Source organism: Capra hircus, chromosome 12 (genome assembly GCF_001704415.2).
Source record: "Capra hircus breed San Clemente chromosome 12, ASM170441v1, whole genome shotgun sequence".
NCBI lineage: Eukaryota > Metazoa > Chordata > Mammalia > Artiodactyla > Bovidae > Capra > Capra hircus.
In genome coordinates, this window is record NC_030819.1 from 16,531,182 (window position 1) to 16,548,577 (window position 17,396).

General features: G+C 37.6%; 1 protein-coding gene across 1 annotated transcript in view; it reads left to right on the top strand.

The window, feature by feature from the left end:
• ABCC4 (ATP binding cassette subfamily C member 4) overlaps positions 1-17,396 on the top strand; it is a 188,448-nt gene that overhangs the window by 133,929 nt on the left and 37,123 nt on the right. The window contains 1 exon segment of the mRNA XM_018056447.1: positions 208-287. Within this exon segment, the coding sequence (XP_017911936.1) occupies positions 208-287 (80 nt within the window).

Below are 17,396 nucleotides of genomic sequence, written 5' to 3' on the forward strand. Positions count from 1 at the left end.
TATTCTACAATCCTCCAGCTCTTACTGATATTCTGTATTGGTAATATCATATTTTTTTTCAACACTAACACTACCTTATTTCATGTGAATCCCTAATCTATTAAATACATATGCATTTTAAAATGCTATTATGATTTGTCCATGAATTGTTTCTCTTAAAGGGCTTGCCTGGGGAAATAAGTAATTTCTTGTGTCCTGTTCTTGCAGGAAGGATTTTAAATCGTTTTTCCAAAGACATTGGGCATATGGATGACTTGCTGCCGCTGACATTTCTTGATTTCATCCAGGTAATGTTTAACAGTCCTGTTAGAGTTGTCCCGGGGAAGAGCAGAGTACCTTTTTCTCAAGGCGTTTTCTCAGGGGCTGAGGGTGGGTATTTTAGCCTGGTGATGTGTCCTGTTATCTTAAATAAATGCCATGTTTGTGAGAGAAAGGTGTGGCTGTGACTGGGAGACTAAGTAAGTTAACGTGAGTAACACCTGGGGCAGGAGTGGCTACACAGTCACGGCAAGGTTGGTCTGAAGCTGCGACGTGCAGGGTAAGTGGTTCTCCCTCTGCCTTCCAGGTGTCTGGCCTGGATTCCCTTTACTGTGTGTACATTTCATAATATAGAAATAATCACCTCTCTCGGAAAGATGGCCTCGATTAACTAAATTATGCCTTGTGTTACCACAAAGGACAAATATTTACTGCACCTTTTTTCAATAAAGCCAGGTGTGGTTACTTACAAAGAAAAGATTAGTAATAATAAGGTGAAAATAATACTTTAACAAGGACAATAGAGAGCAGTTATGGAAGATACAAAGCCTTTAAAAGCAAGTACCTTTAAGCCAATAATTTGAGTATGGGATCAAAGTCATCTCAGAAAATGTCTTTTTTTGTTTGTGTAGTCAGCTTTTCTTTTACATGTTGATTGCTGTATCTTAAGGTGTCTCTCTCTCTTTTTTTTTAAATCCTATAATCCCACAGAAATACCTTCTCCCCGGCCTCCAGTCAACTTCGAGGTTCCAAAGAATGGTGTTAGGTCATCTCAGTTGTCATCTGCTTATTCAGTACAGTTGTTCATTGGGATTTTTTCCCTGTTCTTTTTTCCCCTCTCTGCTTTTCACTTATTCAAGCTACAGGGACCTTGTCAAGCGTTTATTTTGGATTTATCAAATGTATAGAATTTATCAAAAGCTGTATATTTTCAAAAATCCCAGCTGCTGCTGCTAACAATTCCTGGGTTTAAACCCTTTTCACTTTCTCTAATTGCCAGCTAACATGATCCCATTTTAAGGCCAGGAAGGAGAGAAATGTTGTGATGAGGATGTGATATTATGGCTTGGTGCTGATGCTCCCAACTTCCCAGTTTTATGTCAGTGTTCAAAAGCTCTCTAAATCAAAACTTAGGCTCTCTTCAGGAGCCATTGCTATAAAAGGAGTCCAAAGTACTTAATTTGGAAAGTTAGCTATGTCAGAAAAATCAGTACTTTGTCTGAAATTATTCTAGGCATTCCTGTTAAGTCACAAACAATGTGTCAGTGAATATCTGGCTGTAAAGGTGTAGCCTATGGGAGAAACCTTCCACTCTCAACCAATGTGTAGTAGGCTGTGATTTAGAGGCAAAGTAGTTTTTTACTGCAAAGATGTCTGATTCTGCTCCCCCCCCACCCCCTCCAACCCTCCGCCCCGCTGCTTTTACAAACTTATATGTTTGAGTTCTACTGGGCTTTATAATTTATCCGCAGAAGCAATTTTTTACCAAAAGAATCCCATGTTGTGAGGGTGATTGTTGATTACTCTGAGAAGATTTTGTGGAAGGTTCTGTATTTTTCTACTGCTAGCCGGGCCAAGGTTGGGTTTCCAGAGCCGAATGGCCCACCGTGTGCTTCACACGTGGTTAATTAGCCCTCATAATGATATACAAACGTATATTTGTATGACTTAGAGAGGAACAGGGATGGATGCCAACTGCTGTCTGCGTCCAACGTTCTCAGTAGTGTGAGGAGAAGATTCTAGTCTCACTGTTCTTCCTTTTAACCTGAGAGACAAGGGTCTCACTTAATCTTGATGGAACACACCATTGTTAAATACCAGTAGTCCCAATTAGCTGATTTCTTGAATCTAACAGCAATGGTAAATCTCTGTATTATTGTCTCCAAGAAAGGAGTTTTTTGTATGAAAGATGACTCAGTTATCAATTATGATAAAGATCTGTTGTCACTTGTTTTGTTTGCAGGTGTCTTTAATAAGGCTGCCGTAATCCCTTCAGGAAGAAATATTTTCTCCTTTTAAAAATAGTATTAGCTAAATATAAAAGCCCTGATCCCTGCCATTGTTGTTGATTCTTTGAGGGACATTTCCCAACATTCATTGTTTAAATGGTTGTCAGGAGGAATCAAGTGAAACTTAATAAACAATGCAGTAACTGGTTCATCGTACTTTGTGCGCCGAAGCCTTTCTCCAGAGGATTTGCATTCGATGAGTGGGCTTTTGACGAGGTATCACTGGGATCATTTTGAAGTATTTGGGCCTGTTGCTGTATTAGCGAGAGAAGATTTTTATTAAAGCCAGAAAAATGAAGTTAACCTGACCTCAATGAAAGGCCAACAAAAATAAAAATGTAAATTGATTTTTCTTTTTTTAAGTTGGGTAGGACTCTGTAATGATGAAAAGAACTCCGTGGTGTGATCTGGGACTCTTAATAGAATCATGTAAACTTAAAATAAACACTATTATGGTAAGCACATAGAATGAAAACTAATTTTCCAAATCAAATACATTATATTCAATTCATTTTCCCCAATCAACCAAATGTTTAAAACCTGTTAGTTATAACAGCAATCTTCTGGAAATTAATTAGAAGCCTATTAGCTCTGCTAGCTGAGCTGAATGAAGAGGGTTGCTCATTACATTTCTAAACAGGCTCCTGAATTAAAGCAAAAGAAGGTCAAAATGACAATCAGCTTGACTCACCTTATGACTTTTCTTAAGTTGATCTAGGTTTGTTTTTCTTTCTTTCTTTCTTTTTTTAAGAAATTGTTTGATTTTTTGAATGGACATTTTATCCACTTTGACTTATCCTCAGTATTATCTCGGTGACCAGTAACATCCTCTAAAGTGCATGGGAATCTGAAATGGAAGGTCTCTTGTCTGGCCCATCAGCTTGTCTAAAGAGTTTTGTCATCCCCCTTCTTAACTGAGATTGAAAATTTCCTGTCTGCCTTTGATTTTAATGTCCTTAGCAAAACCTGCTGCCGACCTCAGGAGAAGCTGGGTTTTAATACCTCTCATCGGATTCTTAGGGTAAGGATCTTAGTGACTAGCAGCTCCTCCTGTGCTCAGGGACGCTCACACAACACCAGTCCTCTTAAACCCATCAGCTGAGTTTAGAAAACGTTGGGAATTTCCATATCAAGAAGTTAACCTTGGTTTTATCTTGTGGTCCTTCCTGATCTACATGTCATCTCTGATGCTTGAGCCAGAAAGAACTTGGCAGGATGTATAGCAAGAAATAGAATGCAAATCAAAATTCAAAGCTATCTTTCCACTTTTGAAATATTCAGACCAACACTGACATGTTTAACATTTGTTTCTTACTGATAAGCATGTGATAATACCTTACAGGAGAATTAAAATCAAATAGATATAGAAATAATGTAATTACACTTATCCATGGGAATTTTTTAATCCAGAGCGTGTGTGCTTCATCACTTCTTCTCTAAGACAATGACAGTTTTGTTGGTCTTGGAAGTAAGAGTTCAGAAAATAGACCATTGGGTTGTAGTATAATTGAGTCTGCTGCTGGTGAATTGGGGAAAGAAAATAGAGACCAGAATCCTCATCAAAGGTTAGGAAAGGTAATTCTCCAGTGAGGAAGTCAGAAGTCAGATTTTATCATTCATTTCACTAACAAAGTGACTAAGATGTGAAAATGCTATTTAAAGTATGAACCAGTTTGCTGGGCAGATAGAAACTATTTCCTTAACTTTGTCCCTTGGACTTCAATTTGAATTTGTGTGAACATTTATGGGTTTTGGTTTATTTTTTGTTTCATTTTTAGTTTTAGTGAGTGATCCATATCCATGCTGATGAGTGACACAGCTCATTTTAAAACGAGTGTTCTTCACAACTGTCTGGCATTCCCATGAGAATTCCAGAGGAGCCGTGGGGTAATGTGTGGGATTTGGGAACCTGAGTTGACACAGGTATGGAACAAGAGTGAATGAACAGAAACCAATTTTTGGCTGCCAAGGCCTTCTGCAGGGAAGGCCAGAAGTGAGGGAAGTTTTTGGATGTATCATAGGAAATAAATAATTTATGCAAAATGACAACAGTCTGTAGGTTACCTCAGGGTTGCCGTGGGCCTATCAGATAAGTTAGCCAGTGGCTGGCAGCGCAAATCTGGTTTATCAAGGTGTTGTTGAAACTCGTTTGTTTGTTTGTTTTTTCGAAAATCATAATAGCTTTGAGTACTAACAGTATTTTTAAAAACCAAGTCATTTATCAAGCCAGAACTTGGTGTTCTTCCCTCATTAAAACTAAATATCTCACATGTGAGAGATTTCAACATGGAAGGAATTCTTTGAAGAAGGGTTTGACGTTCAGAATATACTGAATTTGAATAAATACAAACAAAATACTGGTCCATTAAAATTCACATTCTTAGTGTATGACTGATATTTTTAATAGCACAATGTAAATACAAGCAACATAAATATAGCCACTCATTTTCTTAACAGTGATTAATTTAGTTAATGGTACATACATACATAATATTTACAATGTTTCTATAGTTTTTAATTTTAAATTTTATTTAGGATTAAATAATTCTTAGTGATTAATCATTCCAATAATGGTTAATCATTCCAATAATACACTATATTTATAACATTTGATGGGCAGTTGTATTCTTCAGTTTGCACTGAACAGTATTTGTATTGTTCTGTTTGCAACGAGATATATAATAATGGAAAACATTGAAGTTTTTTTCATTAATGAGTTCTTCCTATTACATATCTGATGTGAAAATTTGTAGTTCTTTCAACATTTTTCTTTCCTACAACATATCTTCCATTTTGGTTCGTTTTCAGCAGTCTCTTATTGGACTTCTATGTGCTAGGGATGTGGGATGGAAAACGTAAAGCCTTTGTCTTCACTCACTGAGTGTGCTCCATGTGGTAGGCACAGGCAGGGCTTGGAATGTGGACGAAGGGAAGTGAAAGTCGCTCAGTTGTTTCTGACTGTTTGTGACCCCATGGACTATACAGTCTATGGAATTCTCCAGGCCAGAATGCTGGAATGGATAGCCTTTCCCTTCTCCAGGGGATCTTCCCAACCTTGGGATCAAACCCAGGTCCTCCCGCATTGCAGGCAGATTCTTTACCAGCTGAGCCATGGAGGTGAATGAAACTAATTCCCGTCTTCCATGGTGAGACAGACAGTCATCAAGTACAGTACTGTTTGATGCATAACTGTGAGAGTGTACTATTTAGGAGAATGGATAAGGCTTTATTTCCGTGTGAGGCAAATGTGATTTCCACACTCAGATCTTCCTTGATGTGTTTGGACCTCAAGTTGGAGGTATCCTGTGCTTAATTGGAAGTAACAGAGAAACCTGGAATGAGTGTGGCACCTGAGCATAGCCGCTGAGTCTGTGAAGAAGGACAAGTTTTCCCAGAGAGAGTGATGATTTTCAGGGCTGAACCTCAGAAGCTTATGGAAGTATTGATGGGGTGGGGATTGGGGTTGTGCTCGGTGATATATTCCTCTTTCCCTTCAACAAACAAAGATTAGAGTTGAGGCCTTAGGGTACAAAGCCCTCCCCTCATGAGTCTTCTGTAGCCCCCTAAGGAGAGGGAGTCCTCCAGGAATTCATCACCAGCAGAAGGAAGTCCTGGAAGACAAACTAGATGGGTTGGGGGCTGGAGGCAGTTCCTTGTCCTGGGTCAGGAGGTGGGTGGAGCTTCAAGGAGGTGACCTTTGAATCCCAGATGAGACCCCTGTGGATGGTGGGGTTGGAGGTGTGGCTGGAAGCCAAGTGCCCAATGGGAGCAGTCTTTTCTTTCAGTCACCAGCTGAGAGTAGGTATGACAAGAAGTGTGAAGCGGGTTATTCAGTTTTCTTTTTAAAGGATGAAGTTAGTAGTACCAAGTGTGTTCAAGCTTATTTTTGATGATTCTGCTCATCCTTGGGTATATTTGGTAAACCTTGAAAGATACTTGATAATTTTCATTTTTATTACTTCTAAAGTATTTATTCTATATACTTTTTCTTGTCTTATTCCTTCTCACTCCCTAAAGAGAATTTATTTACTATTTTGTAATTATATGAAAGACCTGCTTTGTTTTATCTCTTTGTTTCTTATGTCTTTGCCTCTTGAACACTGTTGAATAGATTAACCTGCCCACAATTCTCTAAGACCAGCAGACACCTTGTTTTTTTCCTTCAAATCCCCGAATGTTTGCTTATTTAGGAATCAAGTGTACTTTCTTCAATGACAGACTAATATATCATAGAAAGGTATTAGAACTTCATAGATGACAGTACTTATCTAAACTGTTAAATTGTGAATTCCAAGTGCATGAGTTGTTTGTCTGGCAAGTTGGATATTCTGGGTGGTCTTAATAAAGGCTTTGCTTGAATAGCAAATATGTTAATGAGACAGCAGATGCATGGGAGTGAGGGATGAATTGGAGAAATAAAGGAGAATTCTGTGCTGAGTTTCACAGTTGTCGTAGACGTGCTCGATGAATGACACAGTACAGATGGGATTTATACAGAGATACTCTGACCTGATACCTATGCATGTTGATAAATTATACCAAAACATTAAGATTCTGAATTACTCTAGCGTTGGCCAACTATTTAGATTGCAGCAGTTAAGGGAGCATCTTCTGAAACCCTGCCTGGGGAGTTGGGGATGGCTTCTAGAACCTTATTTAGGGATGGAGGAGGCACAAAGGGCAGGGAACCGAATTCCTGGGATGTTAGTGGCACCGGCATAGCATAAATAGTTGGATTGTGAAGTTGGAGATCAGTCATTGGAGGAGATAAAGATGGAGAGGCCCAGCAGGGGTCAGGACATAGGATGACTTGTGTCATCAGCACAGGAATTTGGTTTGGAATGTTGGTAGAATGTTGAGGTTTTGACAAGGTAGGGAAGACAGGAAGAGGCACTGGTTTGTCCAATTTCATCTTTGGAACAGCCAGATCATAATGTCAGGTGTGGCTGATGAAAACCCTCCGTTCTTAATTGAGATTCTACACTGCAATACAGTCTGTTCCCTCAGGTGATGGCAATGTTTTCCTCATATCCTAACAGAGGGGCAGTCACAGGTTTATACACTGCTAGTTTGATTCTTCAGTTACCTGTCCAGTGAAATTATAGTTACCAGCTGTTCATTACAAAGGAAGAGGAAGTCAGCATGAAAAAAACCCAGTTGCCGAAGTCTATTTAGTATGATTCTGATGATGTGAGAATCTTGAAAATGTTTTGTTTTATAGAGTTCTTAAATCTCTAGGAAAATCTTGATGGTTTTCATGGTCTGAGGGTATATTAAATCATATACAGATTTTGTGTTAACTGGTAATCATTCATGATGCCAAGAGCTTTAAGTGCTGGAGTGGGGAACCCCACAGTCTGCCTTTCCAGTCTTGAATCCTAGGTTTCTCCCTTTTCCCAAAAAGCTGTACTTTCCTTCTCCATAAAATAGAGATAATATGACCAATTTCAGAAAATTTGTTTGGTAGATATAATGGAGTCAATAAAATTCTTGGTGTAATATCTAGCTACATGTTAAATGATAAATAATGGCTAGTTAGTTTTTTTAAATGCCACATTTTTAAAATTAATTTAAATTTATTTATTTTAATTGGAGGCTAATTACTTTATAATATAGTATTGGTTTTGCCATACATCAACATGAATCTGCCACGGGTGTACATGTGTTCCCCATCCTGAACCCCCCTCCCACCTCCCTCCCCGTACCATCCCTCTGGGTCCTCCCAGTGCACCAGCCCCAAGCATCCTGTATCCTGCATTGAACCTAGATGGGCGATTATTTACTTATATGATATTATACATTTTTCAATGCCATTCTCCCAAATCATCCCACCCTCTCCCTCTCCCACAGAGTCCAAAAGACTGTTCTATACACCTGTGTCTCTTTTGCTGTCTGGCATACAGGGTTATATATATTTTTTAATGAGGAAAAATAATCCAATAATGCATTATGTTGCACTAAAGTAATTGTCACAATTTCTAGGCCCGTGTGTATCACCATGTGAATGTGTATCACACACAGTGTTTCTAGGTTTGTAATTCCCGAAGATTTTAATGGATTTTTAAACGTTTTGGCTGCACTCTGAAGCCTGTGGGATCCTAATGCCCTGATCAGGAATTGAACCCATACCCCCTGCACTGGAATCGAGGAATCTTAACCACTAGACCACAAAAGTAAAATGTAGTGTTAATTGCTCAATTGTGTCCAACTCTTTGCGGATCCCATAGATTGTATCGCCTCTTAGTTTCCTCTGTCCATGGAATTCTCCAGGCAAGAATACAGGAGTGGATAGACATTCCCTTGTGCAGGTCCTCTTCCTGACCCAGGGAATGAACCCAGGTCTCTTGCGTGGCAGGCAGATGCTTTTGTCTCTGAGCCACTAGGAAAACCCCACTGGACTACCAGGAAAGTCCCTAATGGACACTTCCTAATGTAGGCTCACTGGGTTGGGGGCCAGTGGGGAATAGAGCGAAATATTTCTGTAGAATTTCTGAAGCTTCAAGATCTCAGGTAACATGTAGTAAGGAATCTCAATTATTCCTAAACTCTTTCCACTAAAGACCTGGGTTTGATCCCTGGTTTGGGAAGATCCCCTGGAGAAGGGAAAGGCTACTCCAGTATTCTGGCCTGGAGAATTCCATGGACTGTATAGTTTATGGGATCACAAAGAGTCAGACACGACTGAGCGACTTTTACACACACTCCCTTTGATTAAAAGGATGAAACACAAACACATTTTCAAGAAGTCCTCCAATAGCAGAATATGTGGAAATGACCAGTAAGAATTTATGCATATTAATAAAGCTTGAATTTATGCAGACTAAAAAATTGGGAGACTGCTCTGAGCATGCAAACTTGCATGCAGCTAAGTGCTGTAATTTATTGAGAAAAGCTGAATTGCCAAACCTGTCCTCCTCACACTCCTGATTCTCTCCCTGCCGCTCCCTGCCCCCCGCCCCAAGAAAACTCCACAACAACAGCTCGGCTGGGCTCAAATAACTGACTCTTCAGGTCCTTTCATGGACACAAAGGGCTTATCCTGAGGCCTCTTGAACCACCAATGCCGGCCATGGTGAGACCACCAGGGACCTTGTCATTCCCTCCTCAGCACACACACAACGCACTGACTGCAGTTTTATGAAGTGAAAATGCCCCCAAAAAAGAAAAAGTGAAGGAGGTGTCCTCTGTCATTGCTTTCCAGAGAGGGGAGCACAGAAGAACAGGCTACTGCATCTGGATATTGAGAACAAAGCCTGAGACTCAGCATAATAGGCTGGGTCACTTGCTTTTATAAAAGCAAAGAGTGGAACTGCCTTTACTTGTCTTGGTACCACTGACCCTTGCATTTCATTGTGTAGAGATGTCAGGGAAAGTGTGTAGAAAGCATTCCAGCCCCTTTCACTGAACAATGACTTTGTCATTTTGAGCTTTTCTGTGGTGTGTTGACCCCTTCCCCCAACCCCTCCCTCAAATCCCAGTTGGACAAAAGAGATCGTTAGTTAGGCAGCCTTGCCCTGTTTGAAAGATCTCTGTTTTACGGACTCTTTAAAAGTAAACTCATTCATTTGAACTGAGTCACAGCATTTTCACGCTTTTAAAATCAACAAAAGTGTTTTAGTTAGGAATTTGCAGGGATCGAATATTCCCTGGAAATGCTAGTCCCAGAGATTTATGCATACTGCCAACTTTAAGTGGGTTTCCTCATTAATAGAAAGGAGAATCAATGATGTTGGTTACTGGAAATATTTACAAACACTTGACCCTTGGGTTTCTGATATCAAGGTAATATACTTCACATAAGCCCACTCATATGCTTGTTTACCTTTCTTTTTAATGAAAGATGAGATGGTTGGGTTTTTTCCCAGCATAATAGCACACTTAGAAATCAGCACCGTCAGCATCAGCCTGGTGACAGTTAATCAGCGGGACCTTCTTAGGCTGGCAACCAAGTGTTGCATTTGGTATGTCCCAGCATGTGTGCTCCAGTGATAATGTTTATAGTTTAACAAGAAGCTAATTAAGACCTAAAGAAAAAAAATAAGGACCCCATTTTTTTCAAACCTGGTGGTGTTTAGAGCATAAAATTTTATATTATAGCATCATTGGATGATGTCCATTCAAAAACTACAGCTGTTATTCACAATACTTTCTCTCCCTGGCATCTTGTATGTTTAGAAATGATCAAACATCAAATACTTACTCAGGTTGAGGGCCATATGCTGTTGTTTTTATTTTTTAATTATTTTTGTTTGAATTGGTTCTTCATTGGTACGCACGGGCTTTTTTAGGCCCGTCGAGCAGAGGCCGCTCTTTAGTTGGGGTGCTCAGGTTTATCATGCTATGGAGCACAAGGGCTTCAGTAGTTGTGGTACTTGGACTTAGTTGCTCCTTAGCATGTGGTATCTTCCCCGACCAGGGATTGAACCCCTGCATTGGTAGGCTGATTTTTATCCACTGCACCAGGGAAGTCCTCCATATTCTATTCTTGGGTACATTTATTCAGTTCTGTCTTTGCAAAATTCTGTCTTAACAAAACGAAGAGTGGGTGTGCTGAAAAACTTCCTTAATTCTTGTTTTTTGTTAAAACCCTGTACTTAGCATTTTACATGTGGATATATTGCTTCAGTCTGTTGTGGAACATGATTTATTGTAGTCTATTTATCTTGTGGTTGTTCTCTGCTTGTGAGTTTTAGGGTGCATTTGTTTCTTGCAACTCTTGCTTTGGGTCTGTTGATTTAGCCTTCCTTTGATTAGCACACAAAACCAGATTTCGAGCATTCTCATCACCTCCAAAAATCTCTCTTGGCCCTCTGGAGTAAATTTCCACACCCGACGGTTGTGCTAAATTGCTGTCAGCCTGTGTCAGTTTTCCTGCTTTTGTGCTCCTAAAATAAATGGAATCAACACAGTACAGGTTTTTCTGCGCTGCCTTCTTTTGCTTAACATGTTTTCAAGATTTTCAAGACCTACCCATGTTGTGGCATGTTTCAGTGGTTCTTTTCTTTCTTACTCCTTTCTGAGTCATTCTATTGTATGAAGATGCCACAATTTATGTATCCATTCTCTAGTTGATGGACATTTGCGTTGTGTGTAGCTTTTAGCAGGGAACCTTCTCTAAGAAGTGTTTATATGGCCATAGGTTATCATTCCTCTCCATGGAATGCGTATGTATGGGTGGAATTGCTCAGTCATAAGGTAAGCGTTTGTTAACTTAAAATTACCATAAAACTTTTCAAGATTGTTGCACCCTTTTTACACACCCACCAGCAATATATGGGAGTTCTGGTTGTTCCACACCTTTGCAATTTTTGCAACACATAATATTATCAGGCTTTGTGTCTAGTCTTTCTGTGCATGACTACTCTCATTGTGGTGTCAATTTGCATTTTCCTGATGATTAATGATAGAGTTCTTTTTCATGCCTGCTTACTGGTCATTTTTTTTCCCAGTTATGCTAGCCACATTTATTTACAACATCTTTATGGATTGAATTGGCACCTGATTCAAAATCATTTGACTCTGTGTAGTCAAGTCTGAGTTTGTATACTTTATTTATTTGGCATATTTTATTTTGTTCCACTGATTAGTTTATCCTTCTACCAATACCGCAGTCTTAGTTATTGTATGTGTTAATAAGACTTGACGTCTTCTGGTTTAATTCCTCTAACTCAGTACTTCTTCGAGATTGTTTGGATCATTCTAGATCACTTACATTTCTGTATAAATTTTAGAAACCTTTAAATTTGTTTTCAAAGAAAGCCTTCTGGAATTTTGATTAATATTTCCTTTTATCTGTAGGTTGGTTTGAGGAGTGTCTGAGGTCAGTTATATATTTGACTTACTGAGGTCATCTTTAATTTTAGAAGTGTTTTTTAGTTTTTATAAGTCTTATAATGCTTTGGTTGACTTCATTCCTGAATATTTGATGTCTTTCAATTGTATTTATGGAATGGTTTTTAAGATCACTTTCCACTTCCTTGTTGCTACTGTGTAGAAATATAATGATTTGTTTGTGAATCTACTTTGCATTTCTTGAACTTAGTTTTTCTTCTTTAATTATATAGAATTTTCTATGTCCACAATCATGTCAGTTTTACTTCTTCACTTAGAATATTTATTAGTTTTATTTCCTTGCTGTGGCAGAGGTTTGAGTAAAATGTTGAAAAGAATGATAAATCCTTATACTATTAAGGCAAACTATTTCAATGTTTTTCCATCAAGAATGATGTTAACTACAGTTTTTTAGGTAGATTGAATATTTCCCTTAATTCCTAAATTCCTGAGAATTTTACTGTTTTTAAAAATCAAGACTAGGTCTTGAAATTTGGCCAGTATGTTTTCTAAATTGGTTGAGATAATCATATGATTATTCACCATTAACCTTTAAATGTAATAAATTATACCAAGTCATATTTGCAGGTTAAATTAACCTTATATTGCTTAAATAAACTACAGCTGGTCATAATATGTAACATATTTTTTTCTTTTCATATCACTATAGGCAATTTGTTAATATTTTGTCAAGAATATTTTCATTTCTTCATGAGTTACATTGGTTTATACTTTTCTTTGAATGTTTTGCCAGTTTTTAGTATCAAAGGTATGCAGACCTCATAAAAATACATGAGAAATATATCTTTTTGTTAATGTATTTTCTTTTTTTCATTTTTTGCCTTACCTCAAGCTTGTGGGAATCTCAGTTCCCTGACCCAGGATTGAACCCCAGGTCGTGGCAGTGAAAGCCTGGAATCCTAACCACTGAGCTACCAGAGTCAGTTTATGTGCCAGTTTGGCCAGGCGGCTTTCCACAGTTACTCAGTCAAAAAGTAGTCAAGCTGTTACTGTGTAGATATTATGTAAAAATGATTAAAGTGCATAATCAGTTCACTTAAGTAAGGAATCGTATCTTAGATAGTCTTGGTGGGCCTAATTCAGTCTGTTGAAAGGGCTTAAGAGCTAAGGCTTCTGTGAATAGAAAGAAATTCTGCCTATGTGAACAGTATTGGCTCCTGCCCAAAAGTTCCAGCCTATCGCTTGTAACAGCCAGCCCTGTGGATTTCTGACTTACCTAGCCAAGTTTGATTGTGAAACATTACTTTTTTGTGTTGTTAGATTCAGTTTATTGGTGTGTCCTTTAGTGTTCTTAAGACAGTTTGGATTATAATTTTTGTTTCTTTTAATGTTTTTATCTGATTTTTATATTATGATAATGCTGGACTCAAATTCCCTGGATGAATTTGGTAAAACTTTCTTCACAATCTACTCGTGAAACTCTCCGGGCCTAATGTCTTTGGGTGTGGAGAGAGGGAAATACACAGCATCTAAGCACAGCCTTAGTTATAGCCTTCAAATTTTAATATCTGTAGATTTTTATTTTATGTCAGAATACTTGATTTTTATCGCAATTTTGAATTAGATGATACTTCAATGTGTTACTGAACTTCCAAATATTAATGATACAATAGTTACCTTTTTGTTACTGATTCTTTGTTAAATCCACTTAGGTCAGAATATGTTCTGTACTCTTTCTGTCCATTAAAGTTTGTTGATACTTGCTTTATAGTATAGGATATATAATTGAAAGGAACATCTAATGACTACCTTATTGTATATTTCTTGACTAGGTCATATTTGTTAATGATGTTTTAAAAATATTTTATATCTCCATTGATTTTTTTTTTTTTAACTTGTTTATCCTATTCAGTTTTTGAGGTAGGTAAGTTTAAATCTCCTACTATGGGTATGGCATTGTGTATTTCTACTAAGCTTTGTCAGATTTTGCCTTACACATTATTGAGCTATGTTATTAGGCTCATGTAAATTTGGATTTAGAAAAAAATCTATTGGATAAAATTGACCCTCTATAAATTTTGAAATTTATTTATCTTTTAATTGAAGGAGAATTGCTTTACAAAATTTTGTTGTTTTGACCATTTATTCTTATGAAATGTTTTCCTTTATTTCTAGCAGTCTATCCTAACTTCATGTTAGATAGATACTCCAGCTTTCTTTTATTTAGTTTTTTTATGAGGTACCTTGTTCAACATTTTATTTCCACTTTTATGTGGATTATTTTTAAGGTCTGCCTTTTAATTATTTGATTATTATATTTATTTTTATAAATTCATTTATTTTTTAAATGTTGGATAATTGCTTTACAGAATTTTGTTGTTTTCTGTCAAACCCACATGAATCAGCCATGGGTATACATATATCCCTTCCCTTTTGAACCTTCCTCCCCTCTCCCGCCCCATCCCACCCCTCTAGGTTGATACAGAGCCCCTTTTTGAGTTCCCTGAGACACACAGCAAATTCTTGTTGTCTATCTGATTTACATATGGTAACGTAAGTGTCTATGTTACTTTCTCCATACCTCTCACCCTCTCCTTTCCTCTCCCCATGTCTATAAGTCTGTTCTCCATGTCTGTTTCTCCACTGCTGCCCTGCAAAAGATTCTTCAGTACCATTTTTCTAGAGCACCATTTTTCTAGATTCCATATATATGCATTAGTATATGATATTTCTCTCTCTCTTTCTGACTTACTTCACTCGGTATAGTAGGCTCTAGGTTTATCCACCTCATTAGAACTGACTTTTGAATTACTTTATTTTTTGCTGTGCTGAGTCTTAGTTGCTGTGCTGGCTTTTCTCTGCTTGCGATGAGCAGGGGCTACTCTCTAATTGCAGTGCGCAGGTTTCCCGTTGTGGTTTCTCTTTTTGTGGAGCTCGGGCTTCAGGGCATGTGGGCTTCAGTAGTTGTGTTAAGGTGGCCCTTTTTAAAATAGCAACTAGATGGATTCTGTGTCTTGAATTTCATAATAAGCTCAGACCCTGACAAAGGTTAGACAGGAAGCTATTGATCATTGAGATTTGCTGAACACAAAGGAAGGGGAAAGTGCACTGTGTTTTCCTAATGGTTTCTGTTGTGTTGGTTCAGGAACTGTAAACCAAATCTCACCGTTTATGCTTCAGAAGAGCTAGCTGTGACTCAGGATTAAGAGCTAACTGAAGAATTACACAGGTTTCGCAGCCAGAGTGGATGCCTCAGAAAAGATCTGAGGCAGTCAAATTAGGGATGAAAGGGATGGTTAATGAATCCTAAGGACAGCACACGTTTAGAAAACTCAATTAATACTAGAGTGTGTATGGATCTCATCATATAGATAAGACACACCAACTTCCCATCATTTTCTGATTTAACAGAATTAACTGGGTTGGATGAGGTCAAGAGAAACAGGTGATAAACGAAGGGTCTGGAACCAAACCAGAGCTGGTCTCTAAACTCCCGTGAACATTCAAGATACTGTCTCCACTTAACACCTGCAGACTCAATATTAACTCTAGGTCAGTATTAGATTTAGGACCTTACACTGAAGAGCTTTCCTCGTTTTTCCCTTTACTAATATTTGTCTTGTGTTTGAAGGGTACTGAATATTGATTCATAGAAATTACATTTTATTTCTTAGTACTTGGAGAGTTTTGTGCAGCCTGTTCAAGATTTTAAAACAAGTATCTTGTGTTATCCTAGCAGCACAATGGTGAGATAGTCATTTCATTAAAAGGTGATTTTTTTTATCTCATATGTTTCCAGAACAAATAGAATCACTCCTACACCCACGTCAGCAGACACCTTATTGATCAAAACTCGGCAGCATTTGTTTCTTTCCCTAAATCAAAAGAAACTTGTGCCAAGAGATGAATCTTGTTTATGGCATTTGAGTCATATCTTCCATTATAAATCAGTAGAAGTTTAAGGCAGGTAGGATGATTTGTACTTATCACAACTTAGAACAAAATTCTTAAGACTCTGACAGGAAAATTCAAAGGTTTGAGAGTCTTCTGAGGTGTTAGCCGTCATAATGATCCTGATTTTTTTTTTATTATTGTACACAGATAATAAAAGTAATGTCTACTTATTAAGGGACTTTATGATTAAATACATATTTCACATTGTGCCTAATATGTGCATGAGCGAGAGAGAGTTCAAATAAGCATGTAGTGAGCCAAAAGTATGGATGGCATATTTATTTGCATAAAATAAGAAGAATACATTTTTACTGCTGTTTATAGAAAACATGTTCTTTGGCACAAGCTTCACAAAGACTAGCAGGAATAGAATCCTGTGGAATTAAGTTGAAAGTAAAATGTGGGTAGATACCTAGGAATTCCTACAGGACTGTAAGCAATTTGGAATTTAAATGCTAAACAGGCAAACAGGCCCTCATATTTAAAACTGTGCTTGTGAAAGGAATACGTTATATCTGCAATAGTAGAATATAGTGTTAATTGTAGGCATAGAGAATTCCTGGGGAAACTTTAACCCAAATGTATATATTGAACTTAGAAAACGTAGTCTCATTTTGTGTTCTTGGGGTTTATGTATTTATGACAATTAAATTGGGTTGTTTTTTATGCTTATGAAACATTTATTATTTAAACAGTATTTATTAAAATATGTAAGTGTCTGTTAAACAGTATTTATTAAAATGTGTAGCATTCATACTTTTAAGACCTTTTCCTGATCTGTCTGCTGTTTGAGGTGAGCAGGCTCTGATGCCCTAATTAACTAGTAAACATGGACTGGTGCCTGCATGGAAGAGACCCATGTAACCCTAAGAAATTCAACAGAAATAGAGAATTCAGATAAACGGGGAAAAATATAAAAGGGGAAGATATTTAGATCTTAACTTTCTTATTATGAATTTTATATGTATGTGGGATACCATAGCAGGCAGAAATTAAAAGTACAGGCTTGGAGTCAAAATCAATGAATTCTCTGACTTTGAGCAAATTACTAAACCTCACTGAACTTTTAAAACAGGAATCTCCTATTCAGATTTGATATGATAATGAAATTATATAATGCCTGTAAAATACTGGAGAGGTGGCACCCATTGCAAGCCTTATGAATTATCTATTGATAAGTTTGAGTGTGAGGTAGTCACCAGCACTTATTTGGTGTCAACTGAATATAGGAAATGGTGGAATTTCTTCAGTGAAATGAGAAAATTTACCATGTGCACTAGGAATAAAGTAGTTATTTTAGTTTTCACATTTTTTGAATGGTTTTTTGCACAAAGCCATTAACAATTTTTCAGAAAGCATTACTTTTTTTACCTTTCTCTCCTG